Source organism: Rutidosis leptorrhynchoides, chromosome 3 (genome assembly GCF_046630445.1).
Source record: "Rutidosis leptorrhynchoides isolate AG116_Rl617_1_P2 chromosome 3, CSIRO_AGI_Rlap_v1, whole genome shotgun sequence".
In the NCBI taxonomy this organism is placed as follows: Eukaryota; Viridiplantae; Streptophyta; class Magnoliopsida; order Asterales; family Asteraceae; genus Rutidosis; species Rutidosis leptorrhynchoides.
Genome location: NC_092335.1, coordinates 189,933,889 through 189,950,581, shown reverse-complemented (window position 1 = coordinate 189,950,581; position 16,693 = coordinate 189,933,889). Strand labels below are relative to the sequence as shown.

Sequence of the window (16,693 nt, the reverse complement as noted above, 5' to 3'; positions counted from 1 at the left end):
TTATTAAATGTTATGATTATTATATAGAAATTAAACCTATGACTCACCAAAATTTTGTTGACGTTTTAAGCATGTTTATTCTCAGGTGAATATTAAAAACGCTTCCGCTGTCGTATGGCAACCCAAGGTCAAGATTTGGAGTCGGCATAATTGTTTATATTGTTTAAACTTGCATTCGGAGTATTTATTGTAATATATTTGATCATATTGTAATGGGTTGTGTAAAAACTTATTTATTTGAGGAGATTGTCTTTGATAGACAATCTAAATTATGTCATTAAGACCTTTATTCAATAATAAAGGTTATGGTTGTTTTTTTTTAAAAACGAATGCAAGATTTGAAAAACGTCTCATATAGAGGTCAAAACCTCGCAAAGAAATCAATTAATATGAAACGTTTATAATTAATATGAACGGGGCATTTCATGGACGCCGTCCAGATAACTGGACGCCGTCCAGATGCACAGTCTCACAATATTTTTTAAGGCGTATTTTTGGTTGGATAACGGATTGGGTCGTTACACTCGATGGATTCACTGTTAAATACATTGGAGGACTAGCAATCTTGTTAATTTTTGATAATCAGACCGCTATGAACAACATACCAGAAAGCAACAATCTCGCGATCTGGTAAATATAAGGAAATGGGAATCATATCTTATGCCAAAGGGGAGATTGACTTGGTTAAACATTAGTAGGGTCCCTGTTTCTCATTGGAATTAAAAAAACATTAACAATTGCAAATTGGTGGGCTGATGTGATAATTACAAGAAACTGCACACTATATGGTAATCAAAATTTGATCTTTGGCAAAGTTCTTGTTAACACTACAGACAGATCTTTTATCAATAACTTTGTCAAATTAGTTGCTGTATCAAATTTAATCTATACATATGTTTTTGAGGATTTAAACGAACCGGTAAAGATGGATTCAGAGTCTGATGATATTAGTGACTGGGAATGATGAATCCGGATCAGAAGATCTGTTATTAGATGAAGAATCAGTGCACTATGACAACATGGATGAGGAAGATCCCATAATCTATATCGGATAAAATCAAGATTCCGGCAATGGCTGCCGAGTAAAAAAGTCAAGGAAAGTCAAAAGGACCTCAACGGTAACATACAAGATAATCAACAGTCGGGACAGTCATCAAGAAGAATTGAAACCCTTAAAACTTTTTCTGAGCACATTAATTACGACAAGCATCCCAAGAAAACCAAGTCCAACGGTAAACATACCAAATTCAAGTGGTCCATCAAATGAGACTCACATATCGGATACGAATACATCAAAGCCCAATAACTCAACCTATCAAGCCCAAAGCCCATCCGTCAACAGCAACCCAATTACACCTTCACAAACCACAAATATTAATGATAACCCACATCATCCTGAGCCCAACAATGATAACCTTAGGCCCATCATACCAATAACCCAAAAAGACCTCTCAATAGAAACATGACATTAAACACAACCAATCCCAACACTGACAACTCTGCGGATAACCGTCTAACTAAGCTAGCTATACCTCAATTGAATGCCAACATCGACCCAGAACCGTTCCCCTGATTCGGATTTGGATTGTTTGATGAGGCCGTACAAGATTCTAATCATACTAACAACAAAGATACATTAAATGATAATGCTAAGATACCACCTACATATAAAGAAACACCTAAAAACATTGAACCACCTGTACCTATACAAACCTGGACAACCAACTTCGATGGTACTCCTATTCTAATAAGCAACAAAAAAAAAGTTAAACAAAAAAATGAAAATTCATCGAGTTGGGAGAAACAGGAAAAGAGACTAGAACAATGTTCTTTCAAACGAGTAGCACGAGATAAGATTCCAGGATCTGAAAACACGGAACAACCTACACTGAAACGCGTGGATAAAACCAACATTTGACAAGGATCCTCCGGATTTCTGCACGTTTAACATTTGGCGAGAAGTAGTGCTAAAGCTAGAAAGACACAACCAATAAAAATCAACAGTATATCTTCAAATAATAGCAGCAAGAGATCTAGGGTGAATCAAAAGAAAAAAGAAAGGGATCGAAAACATCAAAATCCAGTATTGGGACCAAAGACCTTGAAAAAAATCTTGGAATTAAATAGAATTGCAATCGTCAGTAACCTAGCACACGAGGTTCATTCGTTAACTGTAAGTTTCCAATGAATATTATGTCCTTAAATATATGTAGTGTAGGTATATGTGATGCAAATAAAGTCAACAAGAAAATCTAGTAATCTTGGCAATTTAGGAAATTAAATGTAAAGAAGTCAAGGATAGATGGATTGAATCTATATAGGGATTGACTGACTTTAACTATGTATAAAAACAATCGAGAGGTAGATGGATTTAGAGTCTGATTGGAATAATTGAGAAGTAGGAAAACTTTGATGATTCATATAATGTTATGTCCCATCACATAAAATATGAATAATGAAACATGAGGAAGAGTATATCCGAGTTAAGTTAAGTTTTTAGGACATGTATTAAATATGTGTACTTAGTTAAAAACTACTATTTCACTAACCTTTTAATAGTCACATTCTTAACTTTTTTGTACTATCAATCATGCACATAAAATTTTGTTAAGCATATCCTTCCTTTAGAGGTATATTTAGAAAAATTCTAAAATAAAATTAATGAAATTAAATAAATGTACACACATCATATCATATCTCCTCTAAAAAGGTCCGTTTGTTTTTCGGCTCTCTTTCCCTCCCTCTGTTTTTCCCCAATTTTTGGATCACCTGAAAAAAATTACAAGAATACCAGAAACCACCCGCCGGCACCATCACCACCACCGGCACCACCCACTCAAAGTGACAACACAATACAGGTTATCTTTCATTTCCGGTTATTTTTAATTAATTATTTCTATTATTAATGTTGATGATTCAGTTACTTTATAGTCTCTTCTATTAATCATTAATCATATTACAAAGGAACCATATGTTTTTTTTAATTATTTTACATAATCTTTGATTACCAGATCGTCTTATGATATTAGTTGTTAAGCCCTAACTCTTGAATTTCAATTTGGTTATTTTCATTGTAAACAGTTGGATTTAATCAATGATTTTGTTATAGGATTGCAATTGAATTTAGGTATAATACAATGTATGCATATATATATGTTGTCATGATAAATGAGCTCGAGTTTGTCGGTGTTGATTTAATCAATGATTTTGGTGTGAGTTTTTTACAATGTATGCATATACTCCTGTTGTGAGAATACGTTTGATTTCTTTGAGCTCAATTAATTATATTTGACACACTGTTTTATTTAGCCAGATAATGATTATGAATACTTTTACTACATGATCAAAGGTGTAAACAAGAGTATGCTTTCAGCAACAACGACCGGCTTGGCTTCTGGTACAGCCTCACCCTCAACTGGTGTCTCAACAGTTGCAGGATCCGCATCCAGTAGCACTGCCTGTAGAGGTACATTGACATTTTAATTAATTAATATAAAGAAATTTTTAATAAGTAAAACCATGTGGCGGGGTATTTATTGAATTGTATTTATCATGTGTGTATGTGTCATTTAAATAAAAGATGATGATGATTAGAGTTGAGTGAAGTAGGTGGCTGGTTGGTGTCTAGAGGTTGAGGGTAGGGGAGTCTTGAGGCTATATGGGGACATGTTAGGATATTTAGATGAACCAATAATCTATGTGGTCACTCATTCTATTAAGTCAAAAGTCAACATTCACTTGGTTGACCGAATAAGCATTAGACTCAGTTCCAGCCGATTAAGCAGTAGTAAAGAAACATGCCTTAAGTTTATAAATGTTAATTAGTGTATGATAGAGTAAACGTACTTATATATGCCCTTATAGTAACTATCACAGAGTACCTCATTAAATAGTCGGACATTGCCATAATAAAAGACAATTAAAATGTTTGCTTTAACTTTATAGAGGTTCACAAAGGTCTTAAACTTCTTTAGGTGTGAGTTTTTTTTTTTTTTTTTTTTCTTTTGATATCTTATGTTCTTAGTTTGTGACAATATGTTTGATTCCTTTGGGCTTAATTTTATTTGACACTGTTTTTAACCAGATAATAATGAGTAATACTTGTATCTACATGTAATTACATCTAGGGTCGCAGAAGGACAAGGTAACAGTGCCAACCGATGTGCCTGCACTTTCCCCTGGGGATTTTCGGTTGGAGACACTGATCGGTGAAGGTTTAAACGGAAAAGTTTATCATGAAAAGTTAAATACTGGAGAAAATGTCGCTCTGAAAATGCTTGATGTTTTTACTGAGGCTGAGTCAAGCAACGAGTTTTTGACTAAGGTAACTTAATGTTTATCTAAGTTAAGGAAAAAGTTGGTTCAGGTTTAACATAAACACTAATCGGACCCATTTATGTTGTATTAAATGGTTCAAAGTTGCCATCTTTTTTATAATTATGAAATAAAACACCAGTTTTATTATTCAAGGTTTCAAGGGTGGCAACACTGCAGCATGACAATCTTGTTAAGCTGCGCGGTTATTGTGATGAAGAAAATAACCCTTTTCTGGCTTATGAATATGCAACAAAGGGATCCCTACATGACATGTTGCATGGTATGAAAACCTCTCTTTCGTTTTTCTTCTCTCTCTTTTTTTTTTTTTTTTGTTTTGTTTTGTTTATAAATATAAATTGTTGTTTATTATTTAGTCAGCCTTAATCGTGTAGATGTATTTATACAGGCAGGAAGGGTGTCAACGGAGCACAACCGGGGCCCGTACTTGATTGGATTCAACGAGTAAAGATTGCCCTTGATGCAGCAAAAGGACTGGAGTATTTGCATCAGAATGTCAAGCCACACATAGTACATGGAGATATTAGGTCTAACAATGTGTTACTGTTTGAAGGTTTAAGTGCTAAGATTGCTGATTTTGACTTCTCAATTCGAGCACCGGATTTAACAGTTCATTTCAATTCAACCGGTGCTTTGGGAACCTCTTGCTATCATGCACCAGAGTATTGCTTTTAATAATGATAATGACAACAGTAATAATAGTGATAATGACAACAGTAATAATAGTAATACATGCATTTTTTTCTGTTGTTTCCTATGGTTTTTTCATTTATTAAAAAGAATGTTTCATTCAGCTATATGTGTTGAATTCGACCTTTGTGTAGGTATGCAATGACTAAATTGCTGACACCCAAAACTGATGTGTATAGCTTTGGGCTTCTTCTGCTAGAAATTTTAACTGGCCGGAAATGCGATCAAGATGATGACACTATGCCACAAGGACAGCAGAGTCTTCTCACTCGGGTTAGTCTCTTCTTTACCTATTTGCTTTGTGAGTGTCATTAATGGATGCCATTTGGTATTAGGTATATGCATCTGTAGTTTATAGAGTGAGTCAATGATATGTGCTCTCTAAATTAGTATAAGCTCTGTTTATACTATGAAATATTATAGATAAAGATAAAGAATTACATGTAAAGATAAAGATAAAGAATTACATGTAAAATTATAGAGCGAGTCATGTATCATAAGCTAAATAAAGATAAAGAATTACATGTAAAATTATGAAATATTGTTGCGTAAGAATAATGTGGTATCTCATTTTATTGATGGAAAAATGCCAAAGTTAGCAACTCAAGTTGTTGATACTTTTATTAATAAACTATTTTATTCAAACGATGGTTACTATTTAAACAATATAAAGCCGTGATAGTCTGATATCACTTCATGCCTAAGTTAGAGACTAGAAATCCACAAGGTCTTCATCTGGTCTTTGTAGATAAAGGTAAAAAAAATTTACATGCTTAGGGTGATTTAAAAACCTAATGTCATTCTCACGGCCACATATGAATACAAAGCCACATACGAATACAAGTCTTTGATCCAGAATTTTCGGGACTGGTACAAAACCTGGTATATATCGGTACCGTGCTGCCAAGTACCGAACCCCAAATTTACATAAAATTAAAAACGGAATACCGTACTGTGTATATTCAGTTGGTACGTGTTCAGTACGGTACCAATATGGTATCAGTTTCGGTTCCGGTATTGAGGTATTAATATTAATGCTGACCCCTTTATGAGTCTGTGACCCAACCAAGCTGGCTCATTTTGTCAATGATGTACTCTATCATTTTGTAAATGATGTATCAGATCCTATCTATACTTTTTTTTCATTTAGTTCTACGTATAGGTTAGACGAATGCTAAGGAAGGGAATAGTTGAACAGTGCGTTGACCCAAGTCTGGAAGAGTATTCTCTCAAAGGTGTTGCTCAGGTGTATATTTTCTTCTGAAAACAATAATAATATATGTAAGTAAGATTATATTAATAATTAGCTAAATAAAGGTCATTAACTAACTAACCTACCTACAAATTTGTGTTATGTAGATGGCGCAACTAGCAGCTGCATGTGTGATGGATACGCCTGAGGTCAGGCCTTCAATGGGTATTGTTGTGATGCGTCTTGAAAATATTTTGACGGCTCCCACCGGGACCTCCTTTACTTCGATGCTCCAAAAGAAGCTGCCGGCTGGTAAGCATTCTCAGCCGTCTAGAAACCCACTTATAACAGTTACAATTAAATCGATAGTTAAATCCCATATTAATCAATGAAACCGTTATGAATTCATAAGGAATTCGTAACTGAAAACCATTATTCCATGTTGGGCTTATCTTAGTTCATTGTAATTTCATCATCAAAGGCTACAAAAGACACTAATGGTTCTTAATATATATGTGTTACTCGAACATATAATAATTGGTGTTCAAAGTTGATAAAAACACATTTTCAACTGATTTTCCAACAGTTAATTTTCAGATTTAAAAAAGGGAAGATTAAAGGTACTAAGTTGTTGGATCTTGAAAAGTATCACTAGGTGTAAATCATACTTATAGATTCAAATGAGTGGAATTTAGAATTTGTGAAATTTAAGTTGTTGGATCTTGAAAAGTATCACTAGGTGTAAATCATACTTATAGATTGAAATGAGTGGAATTTAGAATTTGTGAAATTTAAGTTTTTTGTGGAGAAGATAAATGACGGGAAACGGACCGCAACGCAATGACTAGGACTAGTGGCGGAAGACTTTTGAGTGTGAGCTACCACTTCAAGGACCCGCAATCTCGAAGGGGCCACCGCTCACCAACCTCCCGAATCAAGGTGGCCTCTTAGTTGTCTTACATGAGACTCGGGGTATTTGATGAGAAAATAAATCACAACAGGCAATCTACAAAGCGGAAACTAACCCGTTTTACAAACATTTCCCGACCCGTATGAACTCGTGAGGATACTAACAAATAAGGAATACCAAAACCAACCCAAATCAGTCCCAATTCAGTACCAAATCAGCTAATAACAAATAATCGAGCACACACAATACACACGAGACTTTTTACGTGGAAAACATCTCAAAATCGAGAGTAAAAACCACGGGACTCGTAAGCCACTTAAATTCCACTATCATCAACAAAGAGAACAATACAATAGGTCTTCTCTAGATCATCTAGAGGTATACAACATCATCATACTCTTGAACTACAACAATCAACAAGTATATGAACAACCTAAAAGACAAAAGAGGAATTATCTCACCCAAAAATCTGCTCTCTGTTCTAGCAGCAAAATCACGACCTACAGACCTCTTTAGACAAATTCAACGGTTGAAAATGTTGGCCCTGATGTCAGGAAGACACAGTCCAAAAATGAAGAAGATTCAACGGTCGGATCTCCGGGGATCGTCGATTTACTGGGCTGCTGTACACAAAAACGGGAATTGAGAAAACGTACTTTTTCTTTGAAGACTTTTGCTCTCTTCTCTCTTGATAATGAATACAGCTGCACACAACTGATCTAAATAATGCCTAAGACACTTGACCAAGTCAACAAGCATCTTGGGCATATATTTGTTGGGCTTTAGACATTGGGCTAACACTTCCTCATATTGGAAACTAAATAAAAAACCCAACAAATCTCCCCCTTTCCAATTATGAGGAAGGAATCGCCATCCCGACGATCGAGCAACATACCTTGAGCATCTCACTTGCTAAAGCCTTTGTGAACATGTCGTAACCATTATCATCGGTATGAACTTTATCAAGTTCAAACAAACCATCTTCAAGACGTTCTCTAATCCAATGATACCGCACATCTATATGTTTTGTCTGCTTATGATACATAGAATTTCTAGCCAAATGAATCGCACTCTCATTATCACAAAGAACCACATATCGTGATTGCTTAAACCCAAGGTCTTGTAGAAACCTTTTCATCCACAATAGTTCTTTGCACGCTTCTGTTGCTGCCATATACTCAGCTTCGGTCGTAGACAGTGCAACACACTTTTGTAACCTTGATTGCCATGAAACTGTTCCCCCTGCGAAGGTCATCAAATATCCAGAAGTGAATTTCATGTTATCTTTGTTTCCTGCCATATCTGAATCTGTATAACCAACAAGCATCGGCTCTCCATTTCCAAATGTGATACCCAACTTTGAAGTACCTCGTAAGTATCTCATAATCCATTTAACTGCTTCTCAATGCTTCTTACCCGGATTTGACATAAACCGACTAACAACACCTACCGCATGAGCTATATCAGGTCTAGTACACACCATAGCATACATTAAGCTATCAACCGCTGAAGCATACGGAACTTTATCCATCTCCTCAACATCCTCCTTTGAAGAAGGGCAATCTCTATCTGTTAGCTTAAAGTTGGTAGTAAGAGGGGAACTAACCACTTTAGCATTCTCCATGTTGAATCTACTAAGCACCTTTTCAATGTATTGCTCTTGTGATATATGTAACGTCTTAGCACCTCTATCTCTAGAAATACGAATGCCAAGAATCTGTTTTGCTGGCCCTAAGTCTTTCATAGTAAAATACTTGCTCAATTCTCGCTTTAACTGCGCAATTCTTTTAACATTTTTACCAACAATCAACATATCATCAACGTATAACAACAATATGATGAAATCATCATCACCAAATCTCTGAAAGAAAACACAATGATCTGAAGTTGTCTTTCGGTAGCCTTGCTTTCCTATAACCGACTCAAACTTCTTATACCACTGTCTCGGTGCTTGCTTCAACCCATATAGACTTTTCTGAAGTCTACAAACATAATCTTCTTTACCCTTAACCCGAAAACCTTCAGGTTGCATCATGTAGATTTCCTTATCCAAATCACCGTGAAGAAAAGCAGTCTTGATATCCATCTGTTCAACCTCAAGATCAAGACTAGCAACTAACCCAAGAACCACTCGAATAGATCCCATCTTCACAACCGGTGAGAAAATCTCATCAAAATCAATACCCTTTTTCTGGCTGAATCCTTTAACGACTAACCTAGCTTTGTACCTTGGTTGTGAAGTAAGCTCATCTTTCTTCACTTTGAATACTCATTTGTTTCTCAAAGCTCTCTTGCCTTTAGGTAACTTCACCAGCTCATAAGTATTGTTCTCTTGTAAGGAATTCATCTCATCTTGCATGGCTTCACCCCACTCCTTCTTATGCTCATCTTTCATAGCTTCTGCATAACACTTTGGCTCTCCCCCATCAGTGAGTAATACATACTTATCAGCAGAATATCTAACAGAAGGATGACGGTCTCGGGTAGACCGCCTAAGTGGGACAAATGAGGGAATATCTGGTACTGGAATTTCTACATGCTCCGGAGCATCACCAACATCAGTACCATGTTCATCATTCTGAACATCATCTCCAACATTTGAATCAACGTGTTGTGGAGGAACTAGATCCAAATCAGCAAGATCGCCATTATGTTGAGGAACTGACTCTGTCTTCTCAACATCTTTCAACATTTGATCTTCTGAAAAAACATCTCGGCTTCGTACAAGTTTCTTTTGAACTGGATCATATAACCTGTACCCAAAATCATCTTCACCATAGCCGAGAAATACACATGGCTTAGTCTTCATATCAAGCTTTGACCTTTCATCTTTGGAAACATGAACAAATGCTTTACATCCCAAGACTCGTAAATGACGGTAAGAAACATCTTTGCCGCTCCAAACCCTGTTAGGAACATCAAAACGCAAAGGTACACAAGGGGTTAGATTTATAATATGAACTGCCGTATTTAAAGCCTCACCCCAAAAGGAATCAGACAACTCTGCATGTGAAAGCAAACTTCTAACTCTCTCAACCAAAGTTCTGTTCATCCTTTCTGCTAAGCCATTCAATTGAGGTGTCTTTGGTGGAGTCTTTTGATGTCGAATACCATTCTCCTTACAATAAGCATCAAAGCTCCCAATGTATTCACCGCCATTATCAGTCCGAATACACTTGAGCTTCTTCCCCGTTTGCCTTTCAACTAGTGCATGAAATTCCTTAAACTTCTCAAATATTTGATCCTTTGACTTTAAGGTATAAACCAACACCTTCCTGGAATGATCATCGATGAATGTAACAAAGTAGGAACATCTACCCAGTGTCCTAGTCTTCATAGTCCCACAAACATCCGAATGCATTAGATCAAGTATGTTCTCCATTCGAAAAGGAGAATTACTCTTAAACGCAACTCTGATCTATTTACCTGCCAAACAGTGAGAACACTTACTCAAATTAATATCACTAACACCCGACAACACATTCTTCTTAAACAAGATAGACATCCCCTTTTCACTCATGTGGCCAAGCCTTTTATGCCACAAATCAGTAGAGTCAACATTGTCCACTGCGTTAACAATGTTCTGGAGAATCTTCGGACGCGTAATGTATAATTTTGAGTCTTTCTTGCCTCTTCCCACTATCATAGAACCAAGAGTTAGTTTCCAAATACCATTACCAAAACTGCTATGATAACCATCATCATCAAGAATGTCTGTTGAAATGACATTAAGTCTCATATCCGGAACATGTTTTACATTATGCAAAACCAACTCCATTCCCATGTCAAATTTCAAACAAACATCTCCAATACCAACGATCTTTGATAACCCGGCATTACCCATCCTAGCAAATCCATAGTCACCCGAAGTGTAAGATGAGTAGTGGTCTCTACATGTTGCAACATGACATGTAGCACCACTATCAACAATCCAACTCGTGTCATCATGAGTAAGATTGATCATATCATAATCAATACAAACAAAGAACTCATCCGCGATAGCATTAACTTCAACCTTATCATCATCACCACCATCACTTTTTTTTTGTTTATTCTTGTCATATGCCTTTTTCTTCTCATTTTTTAACTGTGGACAATACCACTTTGTGTGCCCTTTTTCACGACAATGATAGCACTCAACATTAGAAAACTTTCCTTTTCTTGAGCTACTACGATTCTTGCCTCTTTTACCATGACCTCTACTATGACTTCTCCCCCGCATTTCTGTGACCAAGATATCTGACTGTGAAGAGGAACCTTGTGACTTTCTTCTCATCTCTTCATTCAAAATACTACCCTTAGCTAATTCCATGGTGATAATACCATTCGGTGCAGAGTTGGACAAAGATGTCCTAAAAATCTCCCAAGAGTCCGGTAACGTACCAAGTAACCAGAGACCTTGAACCTCATCCTCAAACTTGATACCCATTCCTGCAAGCTGATTAATAATACCCTGATATGCATTTAGGTGATCTGTAATAGGAGTCCCATCATGATACTTTAAACCCATCAACTGTTTAATTAAGAACAACTTGTTATTTCCAGTCTTTCGTTCATATAACTGTTCAAGCTTTTCCCATAAGGCTTTAGCATCAGTCTCCCCAGTAATATGGTTCACTACATTATCATCAACTCACTGCCGAATATACCCACATACCTGTCTATGCAAAATTTTCCATTGAGCTTCAGAATTACTCTCAGGCATACTCTCAGTAAAAACAGGTAAATAATAATCTTTCACATAAAGAAGATACTCCATTTTACCTTTCCAAACATGATAATTTGAACCATTTAAACTAACCATCTTACTTGTATTAGCTTCCATCTTTCACACAAGTCAATCAAATAACCTTAAGCTCTGATACCAATTTGATGGGAAAATAAATCACAACAGGCAATCTACAAAGCGAAAACTAACCCGTTTGACAAACATTTTCCGACCCGTATGAACTCGTGAGGATACTAACAAATAAGGAATACCAAAACCAACCCAAATCAGTCCCAATTCAGTACCAAATCAGCTAATAACAAATAATCGAGCACACACAATACACACGAGACTTTTTACGTGGAAAACCTCTCAAAATCGAGAGTAAAAACTACGGGACTCGTAAGCCACTTAAATTCCACTATCATCAACAAAGAGAACAATACAATAGGTCTTCTCTAGATCATCTAGAGGTATACAACATCATCATACTCTTGAACTACAACAATCAACAAGTATATGAACAACCTAAAAGACAAAAGAGGAATTATCTCACCCAAAAATCTGCTCTCTGTTCCAGCAGCAAAATCACGACCTACAGACCTCTTTAGACAAATTCAACGGTTGAAAATGTTGGCCCTGATGTCAGGAAGATACAGTCCAAAAATGAAGAAGATTCAACGGTCGGATCTCCGGAGATCGTCGATTTACTGGGCTGCTGTACACAAAAACGGGAATTGAGAAAACACACTTTTTCTTTGAAGACTTTTTGCTCTCTTCTCTCTTGATAATGAATACAGCTGCACACAACTGATTTAAATAATGATTAAGACACTTGACCAAGTCAACAAGCATCTTGGGCATATATTTATTGTGCTTTAGACATTGGGCTAACACTTCCTCATATTCAAAACTAAATAAAAAACCCAACAGTATTACCCACTCCATGGGGACGAAACCCAAATTACAAATTAAGGAGAAGATAGTAGTGGATTTGAAATAACGATTTTATCCGCACCTGCTTAGATTTTATTCTGACTAAAGTTAATGATATTTTGCAACGTCTGTTATTGATATGGACCAACTGCATAAGATTTGCAAACCACGGAGTGACTAATCACGTCAATTAAAAAAATACAGTATATATATATATATATATATATATATATATATATATATATATATATATATATATATTCCAAGAATCACTCGCGTCGCGTGCCTAATTTTTTTTTTGTCTTTCTTTTTAACTAAATAAATGTATATACTCATATCATATAAAATAATCATATAAAATTCATGAAAACAGAAACATCTAAATCAGTTAATCAATGGATGCGATGATTAGTAAGTTCTTCGATCCGCAGGAAACTTCTTCGGCACCGATTCTAATCCCTTGTACGATTCCAACATTATTGCTGTAAGTCTTACTCCTTTTTTTCATTTCATTACATATTTTATTATACATTTAAAACTATAATTTTCTACTATTGTTAGTAATACTTCAACTTAATTATATTATTATCAATTATTATTGATTATTGATCATTATAATGATTGTTGATATGCTAATCAGTACAATTAAATATGTTATGTGGCTCTCTTTTATTTTTTATTTTTTATTTTTTTTCATTTTAGGTATTTTCCTATATGTATTTGAATTGAGATGTGGTGGTGTTCTATTGATTGTTTTATTTTGAGACGTGATCTTTTATCGATTGCGTAATTTTAGGTTCAGAGGAATTTGAATTAAGGTGGAACTATATTTTTTTTTTATGTTTGAATTAGAATTAAAATTAGGTTCTGTGGTGATGTGAAAGTGAAGTTGATTTGTTCTGTAAACCCTAAATTATGTGTCAGATATGTAATAATTACGTGCACACCTTTTTGTTATTATGTACATGATATAGCGTTATGAGCGTGAGGTTGATGAAGCTGAAAAAGAATCTTCTGAGGAACGTATAAATGAGTGTCTTCTACAACTGTCACGGGCTCGTGTTCATTCAAAACGGCATAAAGATGTGGAACTTGGAATAGCCATGCTTGAAGGTGGTGAACATATATTAGTTTTGAATATTGTATGAATGAATTTAATAAAATTTTAATTTAGTAAAATTTTGACCGTGTGTGAAAGGAAGAAGTTCTCTTGTTTGTACTTGGTTTGAGAGAGAGTCTTATTGATTATCAAAACAGGATAATTCTTAATTCTTAATCTAAATGAATTTGGCCTGTTGTAGGTTCAATGAACTGCACCAGTGACATCTTGCAATTTCAACGAATAATATATCTACTTGCTGTCGGGCTCTATAGACGTGGAGACTACTCGAGGAGTAGGCATCTGGCTGATCATTGTTTGAAGGTATTCTATTTTTGAAGCTCTTCATGAACTTATACAGTGTTACTAGTTATTCAATATTCTAAAAAATTAAAAAATGGTAATTATTTCTGACCCTTTGGTCAATAACACTTGAATCGATGGTATGGTATACCAAGTCATCTATTTACTAGTTCTTTTTCTTCAATCAATTTGGTATATGTTTTGGTTTTAACAGTTTGTACCTGACTGGAGGGAGGCAAAAAATCTCAAGAAAGCAATTGAAGATTGTATCAAGAAAGGTAGTCATAACCTTCCTTAATAACTTACTACTTAACAACTTTTATAATAATTAACTTTTGCTATTCTTTCAAATACAGACTTGAGGAAATGAAGTTTGATGGTTTGTCACTGTTTTGTTGTTTGATTGATATGCACAGATGAAATGTTTCGTTTAAGTATTGCTGCCACTGCTTTTGGTGCTGTTGGTACTCTGGCTACCACCCTCTTATTTCGCAAGAAATGACAACATACATACATCAAGGTTGGAGAACTCGGATCTCGGAGATATCTCTATTGGATATTTTTTTGGAGATCTTGGCATCTGGGAAAGATCTCAGACTAGGGGTGGTCAGTATTTGGTTTGAAACCGTGGAACCCGAAAACCAAACCGAAACCAAACCGGAAAAAAACCAAACCGAATTTAAAAAACGGTTTTCGGATCGAGTCAAACCGAAACCGAATTTGAATTCAGTTTTCGGTTCGGTTTTCGGTTTTGAAAATTCTGAATTCGGTTTAACCGAAAACCGAATTCAAAACCGAATTCAATGTTTTTATACATTTAATTTGTATATTTATGTTTTAATGTCGTAATTTAGGATCCAATCAATAAAATATATTCTCACCCATATGACGATTTGATAACTCATAATATAATTATGTTACTCAAATTATTATGTTCTTCTTCTTAATTACAGAAGCGGTAAACGTCATAATTAAGCTGTAAATATTAATCATCGAATTCTTTATAATTTAATAGTACGTCATTGTTTTAGAATATAAATAACTAAGACATTAGTAACGCCACAATTAAACTACCATCGTTCTCAGTTTTTTCATAATATTTGGTTTTAACCGAAAACCGAACCGAATCCGAATTTGAATTCGGTTTTCGGTTCGGTTCGGTTTTAACTTTGAATTCAGTTTTCGGTTCGGTTTTCGGTTTTGCCCAAAAAAATTTCAAAACCGAATACACCGAACCGAATAAACTGAACAAACCGAACCGATGAACACCCCTATCTCAGACGTTAACTTACGTTGACTTTTTAGTTTTTTTTTTTATATAAATATGTATATGTATATATAATTAAATATATGTGTATGTATATACATTTTTACAAGAAAATCCGAGAAATTACGAAATTTTACTAGAAAATTCGAGAAATGAGCGAGAAAATTCGAGAAATTACGAGATTTTGACCAAGTTTGACCCCGTTGACTGAAAAATCTCGCGAGATGGACATCTCGCCTCGACTTCCTTCCAAAAACAAGATCTCGGGGAGAAATAAGGATATTTACAACCACCGCATACATCATGTGAAGTTTTTGTTTGTAGTTTTGTGTTTCTGTTACCTGTATACTCAGACCATTGAACTGGGTACATAATAATTTGACATGGTATTTCTCTTTGAAGTTTTTGTTCATCGTTTGACATGAATTGGTCTTAATGCTAATGATTGTGGGTCGAGGCTCCATATTTCTATTGTTCTTTTTGTTTCTTTCTAATTATCTACTCTCTATACTATAAAAGAAAGAGAATTGCACGGTTGGTCCCCGTGGTTTACATCAAATGAAGTTGTTGGTTCCTAAACTTCTTTTATGAAGTGGTTGGTCCCTATGGTTTACAAACGTTTGGTGGATGGTCCATATGGTTGTTTTTTATGGGCGTGGGTGGTCTCTGACAATGTTTGCAAAATGGGCTTGGTTGGTCCCTGTTAGCTAACACCCACGAGACGTTTGTAAACCATAAGGACCAATCACTTCGGAAAAAAAGAGATTAGTGACCAACGAATTCATTTATTGTAAATCACAGGGACCAACCATGCAATTTTCTCTAAAAGAGAACATAAACTAGATGAGCACAACTGCACAAGGGAGCTCAAATTCATTTTAGGAGCTCAAAATCATTTTGGCCGTTACATGCTTGGCTAATAATGCATTTTGGTGAATCATCATTTATGTAGGTTATTGTACTAAAATATCCTACGTGACAGATCACAGATCAATTTGGGACCACAAGTTACTAACTTCTAATCTAATCTAACTTCTAACGTAATCCATCTTAATCTAATCTAATCTAATCTAACTCACTATTAAAGCAAAGCCTAAATTATTAACTAAGATCATTTTAATGTAACCAATTGCAGCCGTTGGATGAATAATTCCATACAAATCTGTCCATCCAATTACTTGCTTAGCTTATACTCCGTAATTGTCTCCAACATACTATTCTGTTGACAATTTGACTAAATTGCCGTGTTAATA

The 16,693-nt window shown here is 35.3% G+C and overlaps 2 protein-coding genes across 3 annotated transcripts; both read left to right on the top strand.

The window, feature by feature from the left end:
- Window positions 1-3,161: 3,161 nt before the first annotated feature.
- On the top strand, window positions 3,162-6,492 carry LOC139900708 (PTI1-like tyrosine-protein kinase 2; the record flags this gene model as incomplete). The annotated part of the gene is made up of 8 exons (XM_071883468.1): window positions 3,162-3,228; window positions 3,314-3,466; window positions 4,128-4,324; window positions 4,471-4,597; window positions 4,724-4,997; window positions 5,160-5,298; window positions 6,188-6,271; window positions 6,385-6,492. Coding segments are annotated over exons 1-8 (1,149 nt in total), but the record flags the coding sequence as incomplete, so codon positions are not given.
- Window positions 6,493-6,500: 8 nt separating this feature from the next.
- LOC139897115 (mitochondrial fission 1 protein A-like) lies at window positions 6,501-14,765 on the top strand. Of its 2 annotated transcripts, none has more exons than XM_071879770.1 (6): window positions 6,501-6,529; window positions 13,203-13,255; window positions 13,746-13,884; window positions 14,073-14,194; window positions 14,388-14,451; window positions 14,590-14,765. In XM_071879770.1, the coding sequence occupies exons 1-6, from the start codon at window positions 6,505-6,507 to the stop codon at window positions 14,673-14,675; spliced, it is 489 nt and encodes a 162-aa protein (XP_071735871.1). In that variant the 5' UTR covers window positions 6,501-6,504; the 3' UTR covers window positions 14,676-14,765. The 2 variants fall into 2 exon arrangements, with proteins under 2 accessions (XP_071735871.1, XP_071735872.1); XM_071879771.1 differs by having other exon boundaries at window positions 14,530-14,684.
- The last annotated feature ends 1,928 nt before the right edge of the window (window positions 14,766-16,693 follow it).

Bases quoted from the DNA above. Each gene is read 5' to 3' on its own strand.
- LOC139897115 (XM_071879770.1), top strand. From the start codon at position 6,505: ATGCTCCAAAAGAAGCTGCCGGCTG. The intron at 13,885-14,072 runs GTGGTGAACATA...GGCCTGTTGTAG, and splicing joins TGGAATAGCCATGCTTGAAG to GTTCAATGAACTGCACCAGT. The intron at 14,452-14,589 runs GTAGTCATAACC...TGATATGCACAG, and splicing joins TGAAGATTGTATCAAGAAAG to ATGAAATGTTTCGTTTAAGT.